At 39.1% G+C, this 20,410-nt stretch overlaps 1 protein-coding gene and 1 long non-coding RNA gene across 8 annotated transcripts in view; one reads left to right on the forward strand and one right to left on the reverse strand.

Annotated features, from left to right (window-relative positions):
- ANTXR1 (ANTXR cell adhesion molecule 1) overlaps nt 1-20,410 on the forward strand; it is a 256,503-nt gene that overhangs the window by 71,684 nt on the left and 164,409 nt on the right. For all 7 annotated transcript variants that reach the window (XM_045054315.1, XM_045054311.1, XM_045054316.1 and 4 more), the window contains exons 9-10: nt 2,005-2,065; nt 12,486-12,584. In XM_045054315.1, coding sequence (XP_044910250.1) covers nt 2,005-2,065; nt 12,486-12,584 — 160 coding nt within the window. The remainder of the gene's footprint in view (nt 1-2,004; nt 2,066-12,485; nt 12,585-20,410) is intronic.
- Nucleotides 1-20,410, reverse strand: part of LOC111559831 — a 120,253-nt gene that overhangs the window by 18,984 nt on the left and 80,859 nt on the right. The window lies entirely within an intron of this gene.

Below are 20,410 nucleotides of genomic sequence, written 5' to 3' on the forward strand. Positions count from 1 at the left end.
TAGACGTGGGAATTTCGTTCTGCTGTCGGAACAGTCCCCGGCACTGGTGGGGATCTGAGGCTCTACCTGTGTTTGAGGTGGGCAGGAATGGCTGGGTAAAGCAGAAGCCAGAGAAACAAGGCAAATGCTGACAAAAAGGAACAAATTGGTTCCTACTGTGGAATCCTGTAGAAGCTGAAAACAAATAGAGAAATCAATGTACGACAATGCCTTTAAATTGTACTAGAGTGGGAAGGAATAAAAGTAGCTGGAAATCTGAATTCTAGAATTGTCAAAAAAAAAAAAAAGAGATATTACTTCTTAGGACTTTTGGGTCTATAGAATTACTTAAAACACATGATTGTGAGAAAGCCTGTTTCAATGACTAAATTTTAGTGTGTTGTCATCTGCACATGAGATAAAGATTTTCTGAAGTATGGTCTTCATTTTATTCATTTCCTTTCACAATGCTTCTCTATGAGGATGCCCAGATTTCTCTCTGGAATGGGTAAATATTATCTCTTCTGAGAAACTGATTTGTTTTTTATTCCAGTGATTGGGAATCTCATAAAAATTGCCTGTCCTTCTCATTTGCTACTGGAAAGCTTAGAACTAAATCCATGAGCCATTCCTAGCAAGGACATAAGTTCTTCACAGTATATATTTTTTATGCTTTTCTCATTCTTTACTTCATCTTCCCCTTATTTTTTTTCTTTAACCCATTTTCTCCCCTTTTGTAATTCATTGTGTCTTATGGTGTCTGTATCACTTAAGCTAGGACAAAGAAGCATATGTAAATACATCAATGCAAACAAATGGGTGTTTCCTAAAGCCAAAAGAAGCTTTTTTCCTTTCACAGACTTTAAATGTTATAATTTCACTATTAATTCCTTCAACAAATGCCCCTTTCATAAATAGAGACATAGTTTCCTTCAGCCCTCCGAACCATCTCAATTTCCAAATTAAGTAAGGCTTAAATAAGGAGATTTCATTTACTTGGTAAATTAACTCCATGTCCTATACTTGTTTAAAATGCTTGGATGAAATTTGAGAATCAATATTCAACCAGACACAAGATTCATTAATGGTGGAGAGAAGCTTATGCCCTACCAGTCAGATAACCTGCTTTGACCAGAATCAGCTTTGATTAACTCCCTGTGTGGTGATGGGGTTGGTTCCTTGACACTCTCCTCTCAACCCTACAAGACACTCTTTTGGAGGGAAGAGTCCATTTTCATTTAAGGGAGGCTATCAGGGTCCAAAGAGTGAGGCACAACAAGCAGCCTTAAGTGTCATCTCTGGAAACTTCTTTCCAGACTTTTCTAACAAAAAGGGAATTCTGAATGATCTGAAAATGATTCTCCATCTTACCTCTCCAGCTTTATGTATTATCACTCTTTTATTTTTACTTTTCAAGCTCCTTGAAAGAGGTTCAGCTAAAGAGGTTTATATATTTCTACTTCCTTGCCTTTGCTTAGGCCATTCCATGCCTGGATCCCAACCTTCCCCTAAACTCACTCCTCTCCCCCTGACAGAGTCCTACCCTCAGCACCCACCTCTTCCATAAAGTCCTTCCCAATTACTAGCCCTCCCTCAGTGATTTTTCCCCCATGAACTCCACAGCTCCTAGTATCTGCCCTTTCACCCTGCACCTACCTACCACAATGACAAGGCATTGTTATTTATCTTTTCAAGTGTAAGTCCCATTTCCCCAACTAGATGTTAAACCTTTCATAACCAAGACTGGCATATCTTAGACTCCCTAAGTATCTGCTGAAAGAACAAATGAATGAATAATTCTCATGGCATTTGGGACACCCAGAGGCATCTATCATAATGTTGGCTCATTAAATGTTTGATGTTGGCTCATTAAATGTTTGATGTTAATATTAGTAAAGATGTTACCACCCACCCACCCACTACAACATAATGTCCTTGAACCTTCCTATCATGGTAACTAAAAGCAAAACTCTGCTTCTAATAAAATAAGCTGTGCTTTGACTTTTTGATTTCCTCTCTTTCTAGATTTTGAAGAAGTCCTGCATCGAAATTTTAGCAGCTGAACCATCCACCATATGTGCTGGAGGTAAATTGAAATTAAGTGTTAATTGGTCTCATACAAATGATGGTATTTTGAGTTCAAATCACATGTTTATTTCATTGGCGGGGAGAAGGGGAGGGTGGAAAGAGGAATAGAAATTGCTAAATAAATTTGCTCCTAGGGAAAAAAGAAAAGAAAGAAGCAATATGTCAGTTGTTTGACAAAGTCTGTCCAAATTCTCTTCTTTCACGGGAACTAATTACGAGAGTATCGCAGAAATACCGCATTCCCACACATCACCACCAACATCCTGCTCTGACTAGAAGTGGAACTGATCCAGAAGAACCTGTTAAGAAAAAGAATTGAAAAATCCTACCTTCTCAAATTTGACAAAAGCGTATGACCACATGTACCCAGTGCCAGGGCCTTCTAAGAGGTCTGTACAGTGAGGAGCCTCAATTAGGGGTCATTAGCTCAAGGTAAATCCACCTTCGCAATTTTTATACGTCCTTCATTTTAAAATAATTAGAAAATAGGGAGGTTCCTTAATTATGCAATTACCGCATTCATGAAGAAAACCCAGACTTGCAGTTTAGCAATGTGCAAACTAGGTGTGTTGCAACCTTTTAGTGAATCAGAAAGTCTAAAGACAATTAAAACAATTCCTGTTAATTCATAACATAATCAATTCCCCTTCTGTAGGGTTCTTGCAGACAGAGAAAGAATCTTATCTGCCTAACAGAGTACCTGGCACTTAATAGATGGTCAGTCACTTAATGTTGGCTGAGTATCTTGATTCATTATTTCTCCAACAAACAATGCACTGATTTTTGCCTATTTGACCCTTACTAACTCCTTTCACTTAACCACCAGAAATTAACCTAGTACCTTTGAACTGTCTAATTAAAAATGAAGCAAAATCAGAAACTAATAGTCAAAGAGAGAACAAGGCCAAAGCAAGCAAACAACAAAAATCCCAACTACTTGGGCAACAGATAATAATTCTTGAATCACAGAGCAGTCAACCAACCTCTCCTTTATATATCATTGAGATTTGAGACAATGAAAATACCACATATATAAACTTGATGAAGATGGCACAGAAATATCAGAGTCTGATCCTAGCAAATTCACATATTTCAATGTTTCTTATGAAATGGGAAAGAAAAATAAGGAATTAAGAATGAAGTAAAAGATTTTTTTTAAACCAAGGAACTACAAGAAAAAAAATTAAATGCATTAATAAATTTAAACAGATGAGACCAATTCAACTGCAAATCATTGCAAGAGCTATTTCTTTGGTAGAACCCATAAAATAGACAAATCTCTGGTCAATCCAATCCAAGGGAGCTTTCTTTTGACATTTTTTAAATCTTTGGCATATCTGCAATACTGCATATTTTATAAACAAACAGTAATTTCCTGTATTAGAGTAAACTACCCAATTCGGTTTTCTTTTATTTTTTATAAAGAAAAAAAGATAAGACACAATAATGGAAGCTAGCCCTTGCTGTTGAAAAAGGCAAGCTCCCATCTCTCTTAAATGAGAACCATAAGGATTGAAACATGCTAATTAGAGAATAACGTTACTAAGGAGAAGAGGAAACTTCTGAAAGAAAGATATCCTTACACCAAAAGTTCTTCCGTGGATTTTCCTGAAGGGCTACTGCTGATCATTCTCTAGAGTAAGTTGGGCTTTCCTGAAGCACTGGCACCCTTTTTATTGTCCACGGCAGTGAGCACCTGTCAGGTAGACCTGAGCATACCCACTGTGTGATTTTCATTAGGCTACTGCAAAGACCCAGGGATTTACATCAAAGTGCTTTGAAAAACATAAACTGTTGTACAGAGCAAGGTGACATTATTATCATCAACATCATTGTAATGAGGATTGAAGGTCAATGCAAGAATCGTGATGTTGATAACATACTTAGATGAGAAAAACATGCCCGTATGTTTTCTTTACTTTATTTCTTTTCTTTACTTTATTTCTTTCTTTACTGAAAGAAAATTGGGGAGAACATCAATAAAGCTCAGAGTACCTGCAAAAGGATGAACCCAATATGTGTGGGAGGTAAAAAGAAACAAGAAGTAACTGATTGTTCACATTTCTAAAGTAGAATGGTGGGACTGAGCCCTAGAAAAATTTGTGAAAAAAAGTAAAATTCACTTTCACCAGAAATCTTTCTTCTTAGCCCCCTCCCCTCTCTATGAATTGCGTCCCTTCCCTGGTCCCCAGAGCAGCCCCTGCTTCGGAGCTCCACCCAGGCCTGTCCTGGTCAAGGCACTCTATGCTGACAGTCCTGTTCCCCCAAGACAATGATCTCAGCTGGCTCTCACCGACAACTCAGCAACAGCCATAGTTCTGACAGCAAACTGAGCTCTGAGAGAGGCAGAGAGATAATGCACTGGGCAGACAACAAAACTGAGATCCAGCACAGATCTTTATATGTCAGGCTGCAAACAACAGGGTGAAATTTAATGGGGCAGATACAAAGTGCGGAACTTGGGTTCAAATGCCAATTTAGGGAAACCTGACTTAGTAGCAGTTCATGCAAGGAAAAAGAAAAAAAAAGGACAGATAGCTATCTTCATAGCCAACAAGAATACCTCTGAAGAAAAAAAAAAAAAAATCTGACAAGATCTTTGGGTAAGTGTCCAGGGTAAGAGAGCTAATTTCATGTCTTACAATTCCATGTTTTTTTTTAATATGAAGTTTATTGTCAAATTGGTTTCCATACAACACCCAGTGCTCATCCCAACAGGTGCCCTCCTCAATGCCCATCACCCACCCTCGCCTCCCTCCCACCCCCCATCAACCCTCAGTTTGTTCTCAGTTTTTAAGAGTCTCTTATGCTTTGGCTCTCTCCCACTCTAACCTCTTTTTTTTTTCTTCCCCTCCCCCATAGACTTCTGTTAAGTTTCTCAGGATCCACATAAGAGTGAAAACATATGGTATCTGTCTTTCTCTGTATGACTTATTTCACTTAACATAAAACTGTCCATATTTAGACCATGGCCCAAGTCACACATTTTAAAAATGGCGTTGACAAAGGCATGCCCATAGAAAAGGTGGTGGTGGATCTGGAAACAATACTAAAAATTCATTCACAGATTCTTTCCTTCCTTCCTCCCTCCCTCCTTTCCTTTTTTCCTCATCCTTCTTTCCTCCCTCCCTCCCTCCCTCTTTCTTTTCCTTGCTTGCTTTTCTTTTCCTTTCTTTCTTTCCTTGCCTTCTTCTTTTCTTCCTAGCTTTCTTTCCTCTTTCTTTCCATCGATTCTTAGTGTCTACCATGTACCAACCAACATGAAAAGACATGAGTACACAAATGCATAGAGCTTGCTCCCAACCACCCACGAAATTCACAGTCTACCCTGGAAGATAGTCTTATGTTCAGATACAGTAGAAAACCACACATGAAGCTCTGCCGTGGAGATCTGCTCAAAGAGCAGTGGAACAATAATGAGATGCTGGTGGAATGAGGAAGGTCTGAAGTAACCATGGAGATTCACACACAGGATTGAGACCCTTGCAAGAGCATCTTCAGAAACTTACAGAATTCCCATGTGGAAAGGAATTATTATGCTTACTATGTGTAGCTTCTGGAGACCACCATGGAGAAGTTGGGGAGGAAATCAGGGAGGCGAATTTGGGCTTAACATTTACAAGGGAACATTTACAACTAAAGCTTTCTAGCAATGGAATGGATGGTCTAAATTTTCCACCCTTAGAATTATGTGAGCAGTGGCCATCTGTAACTAGATACTATCCCCCTTTGGGTGTCCTTTATAATTTTAAGTTTCTAAAGTCTTAATTCAATTTCAGCTAAGGTATAATTTCAACTAATGGCTGATTTTTTTTAATGGCCAAGAATCCAGTATACCTGGAACTATTTTGCATTTTAACACAAAGTCTTAATGGGGAAAGGGAGTGAGAAGAATATTAATCTGCTCTGATCAGAAAGAATTTCATTCAGGGGCACCTGGGTGGCTCAGTTGGTTAAGGGTCCGACTCTCAATTTTGGCTCGGGTCGTGATCTCACGTTCATGAGTTCAAGCCCTGAATAGGGCTCTGCACTGACAGCACGGAGCCTGCTTAAGATTCTGTTTCCCTCTCTCTCTTCCCCTCCCCCACTCACTCTCTCTGTCTCTTTCTCAAAATAAATAAACTTAAAAAAATAAAAGAATTTCCTTCAATGTCATGGGTTTAACTACTTGGAGAGAGAACCTTCCCAGAGGTTACAAATGGGCAGCCTATAAGCCCTCTCTGGTCTCCACACAGGTTCTTTTTGATCCACACTACATTTTAAAAAAAAATCATAACTTAAATTTATTACCAACATTTAAGAATCTGATTTTGCCTAAAAATTCAGATTTCTATCATGTCTTGAAAAATCACATCTAGTAACACTGGGCTTGTATTTATTGCAAAATAAAGATTATCGGAGACTGAATAACTTCCCTTTAAAAGAAGCATGTATTCTTTCCAGTTCACCATACTCCCCACCATTCCCCACTGTCACCCCGAGACATGGGCCAAGTATATGGTTACTATTTAGCACATGCATATGTCACTGTATTTATAGGTCGTGTTCTAAAACATGTAGGAATTCATCTGTTCAAGCACCTTTGACATTACCTGCATTTAAATAATTCTGTTTCCCTTCCAACACAGACTCTTTTAAAAAGTTCCTAATTAATATTTTTACAGATTAGCCTCTGTAATTAGGAGAGTTGACCCCTTGTTAGAGTGGCCCTGCCTAATTTAGCTCCTCCTCAGGAAATGCATGCTTTTGCCTAAGTACAATTTTCCTCTGGTCCCACTCAGTTGGCCTCAAACTTGAATAGCTCACAGTGTTCGATATAAGCAAGTTCTCCAGGAAGGAACTAATTGGAATCAAGTGTGCAAACTGCCAACTGTTCTACATTTGATGTTGTTGTACTCCAGAAACAGAAGATCATATTTAACTCCTCACATTGTCCTCACCATTCCTACTGTGCTGTTTCCCACCGTTGGTAGTAAAACTGCGTGGGTTTGCACAGAAAGAAGGTAGTTTTAGGCTTCATGTTTATCATTTGGAATTGGATGCTTAAAAGAGACACATTTAAGCAACATCAAACAGTGGTTTCATTTCTTTGACGTTTCATTGTTTTTCAAAGAGCTCGTGCCTGGCCCTTAGGCACCTCTTGGGAATGGCTTACTTAATTCTCTGCTTGGCCCTTCCTTCTCATTTAAAGATGTTTCTGTTTGGAGGAGGGACTCTCACACACTATTAGTGGAAATGTAAAATGACACAATCACTTTGGAAAATAGTTCTGACCGTTTTCTTTAAAAATGAAACATACACCTATCATACGACCTGGCTGTTCTACTCCCAGGTATTTATCCAAGAGAAAAGGAAGTCTGTGTCCAGACAGAGACTTGGACACAGATGTTAATAACTGCTTCATTTTTAATAGTCAAGAACTGTGAAGAACTCAAATGTTCATCAACAGGCAATGGACAAACAAATTGCGGTTTATCCATATAGTGAATGATACTCAGCAATAAAAAGGAATAGACTATGCATAAATCTCAAAATAATTATGGGTGAATTTTTAAATAATTATGCTGGGTAAGAGAAGCCAGACAAAAAATGTATTTACTGTATGATGCCATTTACATAAAATTCTAGAAACTGCAAGCTAATCTACAACAACAGAGAGGGGATCAGTGATTGCATGGTCATGGGGAGGGGCAGGAGGGAGATCTTACGAAGAAGCACTTGAAAACTTTTCAGAGTGATGGATGTGTTCAGTGTCTTGATTGTTGTATCGTCCCATGATTATATACATATGTCAAAATTTGCCAAGTAATATACTTTATATGCAAGTTACTTATGTCAATTATACCACACTAAAGCTTTTATAATTAAATAGCTATAAAATCAGAAAGTTCTAGAATAATTAAGACATCAGAAGGTACTTCATACACACCAGTCTCTATTATATTTATGTTTCATGTCACATTAAGCATCTAATAGGAAAGAAAATTCAGACTAACTCACAAGGTGAAATATCAGTAACAATAATTTTGCACAAGTCTTAGGCAACCAGAGCAAATGGAGAATGTAAAGATGTCTCATTTTCAATACAGTGAATAATAAGTGATCTTTACTGAGATCATCGCAAAACTATGTGTTCCACATTTCAAAAAGAAAGAAAAGAAAAGAAAGGAAAGGGAAGGGAAGGGAAGGGAAGGGAAGGGAAGGGAAGGGAAGGGAAGGAAAGGAAAGGAAAGGAAAGGAAAGGAAAGGAAAGGAAAGGAAAGGAAAGGAAACAAAGGGAGGGAACAGAATAAATTAAGTTTATCCAACTATTCATGGACTTTATTTTTTATTTTTTTAATTGAGCTATAATTCACATACTATAAAATTCACCCTTTCAAAAAGTGCAATCCAGTGGTTTTTGTTATATACACGAAGTTGTACAACCATAACCACCATCTAATTCTAGAATATTTTCATCACCCCAAAAAGAAACCCTATACCCATTAAGCAGTCACTCCCCATTTCCCTTCCCTCCAGCCCTGGCATCTGCCAGTTGAGTTTCTGTCTCTATGGATTTGCTGAACTTTTCGTATGGAAATGAAATGGAATGGAATCATGCGTTATGTGGACGTTCACGTCTGGCTTCTTTCATTTGGCATAATGTTTTCAAGATTCATCCATGTCATGGCATGTGTCAGAACTTCATTCCTTTTATGGGTGAATAATATTCCATTGTATGAATACCATCTGCATCAGTTGATGAACATTTGAATTGTTTCTGCTTTTTTGCTATTATGAATAATGCCATTATGCACATACATGTATAAGTTTTTGTGTAGACATGCACTTTCAGTTCTCTTGAGTACATACCTAGGAGTGAAATTTCTAGGTCATAAGATAATTCTATGTTTATCTTTTTGAGGAGCCACCACACTATTTCACGGAGCAGGTGCCCCATTTCACATTCCCAACAGCAAGGTAGAAGCGTTCTAATTCACTCACCAATGCTTGTTTTTGTCCATCCTTCTTATTACAGCCATTGTAGTGAGTATGGAGTGGTATCTCATTGTGACTTTAATCTGCATTTCCCTAATGACTAATAGTGTCAAGCATCTCTTCATTCATTGACCTTATTAAGCCTCAGAAAACAAACAGGATTAGATCTGACTGTACATGAATAAATGACCATCTTTTCCTTCCTATTTATTCCCTTCTTGTACCAAGATGTGTCATTTATTTATTCTTTCAATACTGAGACTGGCTCAGCCCTGGATTAGGCACAGTCAAAAATTTTAAAGAAATAGGAATGATGGCCTCTACTCTCAGGAAGTTTAAATTATAATTGAGAATGAAGTGAAGAAAGAATCATAATAAACATATATCTTAAAGAATATATATCTTAAAAGATGAGATTAAAGATCATTTCCAAGTAGAAATTCCTCCCTAAAGCCCTACAATCCCTAGGCACTTCTTATAGGAGCAGTTACCCAATAGGCAAATTGCCTAAAAACACTTGGCTGTACATATTGTGAAAGGTGGGTTCGGGGCTTTCTGGATAAATGAACTTAAATCATCTGTCCCGGTTCTCACTTACTGGCAGATTCGCGAGACAGAGTTTTGTTACATAACTTGCATGTGTGAAGAGCTGACATTCCAGTCAGGCTGCAGGGGCAGATGTTTGGGCCCTTCTGGAAACCAAATGTGCGCACGAACACAGAAACCATACCCGGCAGGGTGGGAGCATGCCTCTGCTCTGGTGTGGTTCCCAGAGCATCATTTCCTCCATCTTCTCCCCGGGCCGAGGGGGTTAAGTTGTTCGCTTTCCACCATCGCCACGTCATGGATCGCGGCTGTCTTTGTTTCTAAACACCCTGAGGTCAGGCCAAGCAGACATGTGGGCAGCCTTTTTTATAGAGGACTCAGCAGCTGAACTGGTAATGCTAGAACATGGTGTTAGAGAAGAGAGCTTGGCATGTGGCCTGCATTTCCAGAGTCTTGTCTCCCACTGATGTTTGAGGAAACAAGAGAAGTAGCACAGCAGTGAGGCCGAAAACATTTTGCATCAGCAAAAGTGTCCAACTGAGGATTCCTGGATGTCTAACATTCAAAATAAAAAACAGGAATAGGTTTCTATAGGCTTAAATGAGTAAAGGAGATACAATAAGATTCTTCCACAATGTTTGACACTTAATAGAATGCTCGTTGAAGTAACTGCGTCATCAGTCACATGCCCGGCAGACATCTAGAGAAAATCAAGTCCATCCTTCTAAACTTAGCAATTGCATAAAGATGCATATGTAAATTCTTAGTATTCATAGGACTTGTGGTCCTGAAAAACGATTTGCCCGTGACCTTAATTACCATAGTTCAATACTAAAGCAGTGAACACTTGGATAGAGTTCCAGTTTTGCTGCTTACAAATCACACGACCTTGGGCAAGTCATTTAAAATGTCAGAATGTCAATTTTCTTATCATTAAGGTCCTTTTTACTTCTACAAAGCATTCTGTTCTAACTTGTACTCTTTGTGGCCATGTGGTGCCTCTGGGTTCTCTTGCTTGGGTTTTAATTTCTTGCCTCCCTATCCAGGCCAGCCCCACTTTTCTGCAAAACAGCAAACCCGTCTAAAACGAAAATAAAACAAACTTTTTAAAAATCACAACTTCAGTCTCGAAGCTGATCATAGGCCACAAGACAATGAAGATCCTTTTCAGCCTAATGGCTGAGTCCTGGGGGGATGGCATTTGATGCCTGCCTGACACACCGGGATTCCGGCTCACCTCTGACAGCTGCTAGCCTGTGATGTGGGACCAACTACTTAACCTCACTAAGATCAGTTTTCTCATTTGTACCTCTCTGGACTGTGGTGAGGCTGAAATGACATTGGACATATACAAGGCTTATCACAGGGCTTGGCACACAGTGAGGGTGCGATTAGCATCCAGTATTATTATCTTGGCAAACACGATCTTTAAATTAGCCTCCTGGGAATGAAGGGGACTTTCATTCATGACATTTATTAAGTCTGGGAGTGATCCCTATGCTAGTTCTCTAACCCCCTTCCTCCTCCAACAAAAATGTCCATTTTGTATAGCAATTTACCGTTCAAGATCCACTTTCACAAATATTGCATTTTCCTCTGACTTTTAGTCTATTTCTTTTTCATATATCACACATTTTTAAAGTTTATTTATTTTGAGAGACAGACAGAAAGCGAGCAGGGGAGGGGCAGAGAGAGAATCCCAAGGAGGCTCTGTGCTGTCAGCTCAGAGCCCAATGCGGGGCTTGAACCCACAAACCTGTGAGATCGTGACCTGAGCTGAAACCAAGAGTCGTATGCTTAACTGACTGAGCCACCCAGGCACCCCCTAAGCCCCAATTTTTATACACAAAAGAATGACAAAGAAAGAAAGAAAGAAAGAAAGAAAGAAAGAAAGAAAGAAAGGAAGAAAGAAGAGCATGGACTATTAGTTACTATCAAACTTATGCAAATATTTCCAAACTTATGCAAAAATTAGCTGTTTTTTTCTTTTTGTAAGACTATCATAAAGGATCATGATTTTTACTTCATAAGAATTTTCTCAACCTACATGAGTTCTACATGCATTATGCCAATGTGAAATTGATAGGCAGGGCCAGAGACCTGCAAAATATATTCTTTCTATATAGAGAAAAGCAAGCACTACATTGAAGGGCCAAAGTCAGTTCAAGCAGATAAGGCTGGACAATGACCACTAGATAAGCAAGATTCTAATTTGTCGCTAAGTATAACTATTCCTACGTAATCCTAGGTGTGCCCAGTAGAGACACGAGGACCTGAAGCAGCATCAAATAATTCCTGACCTAATGTACCATTTTGCTAGTTGTGGAAGAAAAGACACCACCTGGCAGTTACATAATCACCTGCCACATCGTTCAGGACGGACCGTGAATGCCATAAGGCAGTGATTTTCAAAAAATTTGAGGCACCTTGGGCTCTAAAGAAAGGCTTTCAAGGGAACCCAGTATGTAAAACAGACACAAGAAATGCTGAGTTGATTGGAGGAGAGGTGGAGAGCCCCCTCCTCTGTGCCCCCACCCCAGCTGCAGAGATCACGGTTTCTTAAGCTGCCAGGACTTGAGAGATAGGTAAGATTTGAAGGGACAGAGAAGCGGGGAGGAGGGCATTCCAGTAGGAGGAAGAAGGCAAAGGCAAGAAGGCAGGAATTTAAAGCAAGAAATCATACACCTTCCCCATGTGCACCTGGTGAGACAGATGTGGTAAGCAAGTGGTAAAAAGGCACCCTCGTGGCTGCTTTAGGTTTCCAACCTGAACCAACTTCCTAATATTTTAAGCCTGGTGAAACAGTTAACAAATGCCCTGCATCAGGGCAGATGGCAAACTTAAGGTTAACGGTCTGCAGTCAGATGACATGGCTTGTCCTTCCTCCCTTTCAGAATCATTCCAAGTGGTCGTGAGAGGAAACGGCTTCCGGCATGCCCGAAACGTGGACAGGGTCCTCTGCAGCTTCAAGATCAACGAGTCAGTCACGCTCAGTAAGTTCTTGCAGACTTGTGGGTTTCTTCAGCCGGCTTTGGGGAAGGGTTTCCCAGCTCCCCATCTGCCAGCACGGCCTCCCACAGGGGACAGCACAGAGAAGGGCCTTCCCTGCCAGAGAGGCGTCCCGCAAAGGCATAGGTAGCCCCTAAGGTGTCCCATCAGGAAAGGCAGCAGGGCACTTGTTTCTCAGTCCACTGACGTCTATGCTAAGCTACTCCCTCTTTGGTGGCCATGCCGGTGCTGCTTGGTTAGAGCTTGGGAAGCTTGATGTTCCTGAACAAAGTACTAGGTGCTGTCAAGAGTGAAAAATAGATGGTCTGAATTCATTAATTCTGAATAAACCAAAAAGCCAAACTGTTAGGCTTGCATGTGTAGATTCTGGAAGTCTTTCCAATCTGGATGATTCTTGCCTGGAGTAGCCAAGAAACTCTCATCATGGTGAATACCTGACATGAAATACAGGAATACGGAAGTAAAACTAAGGGCATTTCATGCGAACAATGAATTATCATAACACTGGCACTGTTACAAGACATTTGTAGCAGGCAAGTTCTTAATTTAAAGACATGTGTGATTCATGTAGCTGTCCAGGAGAGGTGGGGAAGTCTGGTTATGGAGGGGACAGATGGCCAGGAGCCGTGGTTATTATTCACATCTGGCATCCATCACACAGATAATTATTGATTCAGTATCTACAGTGATAAATGGTAATCATACACTGCATTTTGTATAATGCTATGTCCTTTTAAATGCTTCACATCTTTTTGCCACAATAGCACTAAGAGGTAGAAAGATCAAGGAGTATGGACAGACACATGTTTACTGACTCAGCAGTGGCTCTAGTGTCGACCTGATAGCCTTATAGCACAGGTGCTATTCTGCTTTTAAAAAGGAAGAATTGGGGGTGCCTGGGTGGCTCAGTCCACCTCTTGATTTTGGCTTGACCTTGAGCATCCACCTCTTGATTTTGGCTCAGGTCATGATCCCAGGGTGGTGAGATCAAGCCCCACGTCAGGTTCCACAGTGAGCCTGGAGTCTGCTTAAGATTCTCTCTCTCTCTCTCTCTCTCTCTCTCTCTCTCTCTCTCGGGGCGCCTGGGTGGCTCAGTCGGTTAAGCGGTCGACTTCGGCTCAGGTCATGATCTCACGGTCCGTGAGTTCGAGCACTGTGTCGGGCTCTGTGCTGACAGCTCAGAGCCTGGAGCCTGTTTCAGATTCTGTGTTTCCCTCTCTCTGACCCTCCTCCATTCATGCTCTGTCTCTCTCTGTCTCAAAAATAAATAAACGTTAAAAAAAAAAGATTCTCTCTCTCTCTCTCTCTCTCTCTCTCTCTCTCTCTCTCCTCCCCCCCCCCCTTTGCCCTTCTCCCCTGGTCATGCTCTCTCTATAAAATAAAAAATAATAATAATCAAAATAAAAAGGAAGAACTGAGGGATATGTTTTTTTTTCCTCCTTAACATCTTAAAACCCACTTAAATATTTAAACAGAGATAGGCAATGGCTTCCTTACAAACATCTGAATTCCTGGCCTTGGAATAGTTCCAAACATTTGAAACATTCACTTGATACTTGCCTTGAAATGCTCTCACATATCTAAAAAGTACATGCTATTTGAAAACATTTTGAAAAGTCCCTGAATAGCCATAGTGTGAAAGTTAAATGTGTGCTCTCTACTGAGTTCTTCCTTTTTCTCCCCTTTCAACTGTGATGTTGCTCAAGTACACATTCCCTCTCTTCTTAGCCAAAATCTCAAATCTAACTAAGATCAGAAACTCTTGAGGGTTAACCTCCAAGACATCAAGCCTTCAAAGAAGGTTTCACACACAAGTGAGCCTTCAGACCCAGCCCTTCTATAAGATGGATGGAAATGGGGTGTAGCGTTGCTGTTGCCTGAAAGGTTAGACAGAGATGCTATGTTAGCATAACATGAAGTGCAAATTTACTTTGGATTTGTAGAGTGACATTCTGAAGGCCCGTTTTTCTAGCTTGTCTAGGAAATTTTGTTTCTTGGGAAACCCGGCTCATTCTCTTTCCCCTTCTTCCCTTCCTTTTCTAATATATCCTTGTAAACACCTGCACAGGCTTTTCATCTCATTCATATTCAAAACAAATAAAGGCCATAGCAGTAGGGATTTGGCTGAGGCCACAAGCCTAATTGTGCTTGCTGCACAGTGCTACCAGTTTGGAGCAGAGGAGGGCAGTGACTCAACCATATTTCATCCCACAAGCAACATTCCCAAACTCAAACATATGATTATTAGAAACATTCCAAGGGGGAGGGGGCGCCTGGATGGTTCAGTCAGTTGAGCGTCTGACTTCGGCTCAGGTCATGATCTCACAGCTTGTGGGTTGAAGCCCCACGTCAGGCTCTGTGCTGACCGCTCAGAGCCTGGAGCCTGTTTCAGATTCTGTGTCTCCCTCTCTCTCTGCCCCTCCCCCACTCATGTTCTGTCTCTGTCTCTCTTTCTCTCTCTCAAAAATAAATAAACATAAAAAATTTTTTAAAAAGCATTCCAAGGGGAAAATGTTGGAATTTGAAAAAAAAAAATTGTCCTTCATATATTAATTCACCTGCTCATGTCCATTCAGTAAAGAATATGAACAAGAAACTACGGTGGACAGAAAAGATAAATAAATTTTAAAATACAACATAGTCAAATCTACATTCTTCTCTCAACCTTATGAATGTAGCAGTCTCTATTGAGTCACCTCTGTGAAATAAAACAAATTTAGACCCCTTCACTTTTCCCATTCTCCTTTCCCATCTCTATATCCCAAGTTTTAAAATGTTACCCATTTTCATTTTTACAGTATGCATTTCCTCTTTCAAGATTTTTTCCTAAATGCTGCATTACCTTTTGTAACAGAAAGAGAACACAGTGCCATTATTGATCAGAAAAAGATCAATTGATGGCTCAGTAATGAAGCTAGGGATGTTGTGACTCCAGCCAATTCAAACATGATTCAGGCCCTGGAGTCCTCCACAAATAACACAAGAGCAGATTATATGAAGCTAAACTGTTAAACAGAAAAGAACAAACTGAAAAATTATATTTATAGTGGGAGATGCTAACACGACTTTCCAAGTCTTTGAATGAATAATAAAAAAGATAGAGAGCAGATATATAGATATGTTTTTAAATGACTATGAATATCCTTAAACATTTATGGCACTGACACAAATAAAATGCCAACATAGTAATGCCAAAAAGTAGAAGTTATTTAAATATGGTCTTTGATGATAAACATAACCAGAAAATAAAAATCATAGGTTAATAGCTACTTCTCTCCCACTTTCCTTGCTTTCCCTTAAAAATAAAATAAATAAATCAACCACTTAGAAATCTAAAACAATTTCTGGACTTGCATTCAATATAATAGATACAGGGGCGCCTGGGTGGCTCAGTCGGTTAAGCTTCCAACTTCAGCTCAGGTCATGATCTCGTGGTTCATGGGTTCGAGCCCCATGTCAGGTTCTGTGCTGACAGCTCAGAGCCTGGAGCCTGCTTCAGATTCTGTGTCTCTCTCTCTCTCTGTCCCTCCCCACTCATGCTCTGTTTCTCTCTGTCTCAAAAATAAACATTAAATTTTTTTAATATAATAGATCCAGAAATTCTGGATGAAATATGATTTTAAAAATCATAATGTATGGCCCTGCTCAAAAGAAGGAAACCCTCAGGTATAGGAAACAAAAAGAAGGGAATGCAAAATCTAAGCAGGAAGCAAAGCCATGGAAGGTCCAGTCCTAGTGGTCTGAAGGCTGTGATCCCAATGCTGATGCAGACATAGAACATCAGCCTGTGCAAGGCAGTGGGCAAGAGCAGAGCGCCCCTGCAGAAATCCAGCTCTAAGGGGCTGTACTGTACATTAACTAAGACTGGAAAAGTTTCTCAGTGACTCAAATAAGCAGGGGAATAAAGGTAAGATATTATACTACTCACATGATACGGAAACACCAAGTCAGGGCACAAACCCCAAAATGTGTCCATGATCATTCTGATCCCTGTGTCCCTGGCCGTGGCAATGCACAGCTAGTCCAACCTCCAGCACTCCTGCAGCCAACAACCCCCTCTGAGGTAGGGCTCACAGCACCAAATGCAAACATATGAAGTTGGATGGAAGAAACAGGAGAACAGGCAAGAAAAAGGGACTGGAGAACAATTTGAAAGAGAATATAAATAAACACATTTGAAGTATGTAAAGCGATTGCTTAGACCAAAGGGGAAGAATGTTCAACAAAGGCAGAACTGCAAAGAACCTAGTATAAATTCTAGAGCTGAAAAAATGTATTCACTGTAATACAACTTAATGTATGAATTTAGCAGTGTGATTAGACACAGGTGAAGATGAAATGCATGAACTAGAAGAGAGAGACAAGAAAATCCAGCCAAAGCACTGAAGCCAGATTTGTTTTATCCAAGTTCTACAAGACTTTAAGGGACAGACGACCCATACCTAAAACATACAAAAAATAGAGAAAAGGCATCTTAACTCATTTTATAATAATTATATAATCTTCATTTTTAAAAAATTGGACAAAGACACTAGAGGTAGAGAATATTTGAGGATCAAGCTCGTTAATGACAAACATCTAATAAAATACTGACAAAATCCAATGATGTATCTAAGAAGAACCAGAATTGGTAAGACAATTTTGAAGGATGAGTGGGAATTTGTCTCTCACAGAGAAAAACTTTTTCATGCCAAGAAGATATGAAAATTCATTATCCATTCCAAAATTTAAAAATATGTGGTTTTACAAAACTAGGAATAGGGTCAAACTTCTTCAGCATAATAAAAAAATATATCTAGATATTTGAATTCAAATTCAACATCATTTCATAGTAAATCACTATGTAGAGGTATTTATAGTTGGGAAGAAAAAAGCAGGACAACCCGTTTCACCATTATTATTTAATGTGGATGCGAAAGTTCTAGCAGCTGTCCAGTAGAACTTTCTGTGATGATGTAAATGTTCTAAAATGGTAGCTAAATGGTCGCCATAGCCACATGTGGCCACTGGGGACTTGAAATGTGGCTAATGCGATGGAGGAACTCAAGTTTTAATTTCATTTAACTTCAATGAAATTTAAACTTGTGTCAGTAGTCACGTGGCTAGTGACTGTTATCACTAACCAGTAGTCACTGGGCAATGCCATAGGTATCACGAGAACACAAGAAAACTAGCGACAGGTGTCAGTACAGGAAAGAGGTCCAAACATCCTTACTTTAAAATGATGGTTGTATTCTTCTGAAAAACTAAAGAAAATCAATAAACCACTAGACTAGTTTAATAACTGGATGATTTCAAAATAAATACCTCCCTTATAGTAATCAATAGCTTTTCCAGAGTTCAGTAATAATCAGTTAGAATGCATCCCAGGAGAAATAGAGCCACAACATAAAAAATTTAGTAACAACTAATACAACCAAACTTGTGAAGATATAGAGGAAGAAAATCACAAAAGTTGGTGAGGGGCAGGAAGAAAGTGTGAATAAATGGAGAAACAGTACAGATTCATGCACAGGCACTGGAACCAAACCACCCAGGAAAAGAATCCTGGCCTAAGCCAATGTGACCATGGCGAGGTATTTAACATCTCCATGCCTCAGTCTCTCTCTCTGTAAAATGAGGATAGCAGTAACCACACCTCTCATGGATTTTGCTGAGGTTTAAACGTGGGAAACAGGGCTTAGAACAGGGCCTTGCACACAGAAAGCAGCCGGTCAATGTTGGCTGCTGGTATCAATTAATAATTATGATTATCACTTTTATTATCAAATTCTTATTTAATCATTAAATAGGGCAGCAAATGAGTATTGTGAAGACATCGATGGTCTTCAAAGTAATATTTACTTTTAAAACAATCTCAATGAAAATTCCAATGGGACTTTTTAAGTTAACAAAATAATTCTAAAGTTTATATGGAAGAATAAACATTCAAGAATGGCCAAGAAAAATGTGGAAACCTGCCCTTGTTGATTTTAAGATGTATAAAAGAACTGCGGTAATTGAAATGATGTATAAACTGGTGCCACAAAAGGCAAACTGAGCATTGGAGCAGGAAACAAAGTCCATAAACAGAGCCAAACACTTATGTGAATTTAGTATAAAATAAAGTGGCCTTTACAATCGGCAGGAAAGAAATGGATTATTCCCCCAAAATGGTGTTGAGGCAACTGGCTAACCACTTGGAAAAACAATTCAGTTAGATTTTTATCTCACACCTTACATCTAAACGAATTCCAGATGAAAAATTTTAATGTGAACATGAAACTATAAAAGTTTTAGAAGGAAAAGAAAATAAATATTTACATAATTTTCTAGTAGGGAGAGCCTTCTTAAGCCTTGGAGGGGAGATAGAATAAAGGGAAATTTTAATAGTTTGAGTACATATCTTTTGTTTTTTATGTTTCTGTTCCCTCCCCCTCAAAATCTAAAGGAAAAAAGAAAACTACCAAAGTCTCTGTAGGGCATATAACACACAAAGAGTCAATAACCTTAATATATAGACTGCTTTTAAAATTAATAAAAAAACAAAAAACAAAAAAGTAAGCACACCTCTGGGTAAAAGATATGAAAAGGAAATTTACAAGAACCATAGTGGTCAGGAAGCATATGGAAAACGCTTACCATAACCAAAAGAAATAACCAAATTGAAATAATCTATCAACCTGGCAAAGATTAACAAAAATACAATGCCTGGGTATTAGCAAAAATATAGAGGAACAGGTGTTTTCACTCATCATTGGTGAGACACCACTAAATCTTTTAGAAGGCAACTCTTAAAATGAAGCAACTCCTTTTATACATTTTTGATCCAGAATTTCCCTTTCAACTTCATCAAGAAGAAATGATTGGGAATGTTTACAAGGACTTGGGTACAAGATGTTCGTCCTGATACTACTTATGATAGCAAAAGGAAAAAGAGAAAAAGAGAGAGAGAGAGAAGAAGAAGGCGGAGGCAGCAGAGAAGGATAAGAAGAAGAAAGAGGAAGAGGAGGAGGGAGAGAAGAAAAAAGGGAGGGAGGGAGGGAGAAAGGAAGAACTGGAAGGAAGGCTGACCTGGGAAAATGTTAATAATATAGTCACAAAAGTTACAAAACAATACCTCCATGTTATTTCTGTTTGACGCACATACATTTATATACAGAAAAAGACTTGAAAACACATCAAAATGTTAACAGTAATTACCTCTGAATGAGAACACTGTTAATTTTTTCTGTTTTCTAACTTTTCTACAATGTGTCTCTTATGTAACAAGAAACAAATCCACAACAGTTGTTTAAAATTTAATTTTAAAATTCTTCTTAATTATTTAGGCCTAGCACACATCTTTAGCTCTCCAATCACCAGGCTGAACTCACTCCTGTCCAAGAAAATATCTTGGAAATCTTCACACAAACTTTATTTATTCTGGCTGCACTTTTTCCTACTCCAGGATTCAGCACATTGTGCCAAGAAAAGATCCACTTTCAACTGGAAATCCATTTGCAGAGAGATCAGAATGCTAAAAAGGAGACACTGGGATATGAGCTGAGAAATGATCCACTTTAATAAACAGTAAATTAAAAATGGGGTTTTTATTGATGCAACCATGAAAAACAACCTAGACCATCCCAGTGCTGTGTGGTGAGGTAGGAAGTAGGGCTATAAACAAAGAGACTGATTTTTAACAAACTCACTAAAATTCAACTTCTAGGCCATGTGAGAGATCAGTTGCCTGGTTTTGTAGGCACACTTACTTTTTGATACAAAATATTATTTCCCAGCTTGATCTCCAATCTTATTCACTACGCATGGCTCTGATTTACCTTTTGTT

This window comes from Felis catus, chromosome A3, assembly GCF_018350175.1.
Source record: "Felis catus isolate Fca126 chromosome A3, F.catus_Fca126_mat1.0, whole genome shotgun sequence".
Taxonomy (NCBI): Eukaryota; Metazoa; Chordata; class Mammalia; order Carnivora; family Felidae; genus Felis; species Felis catus.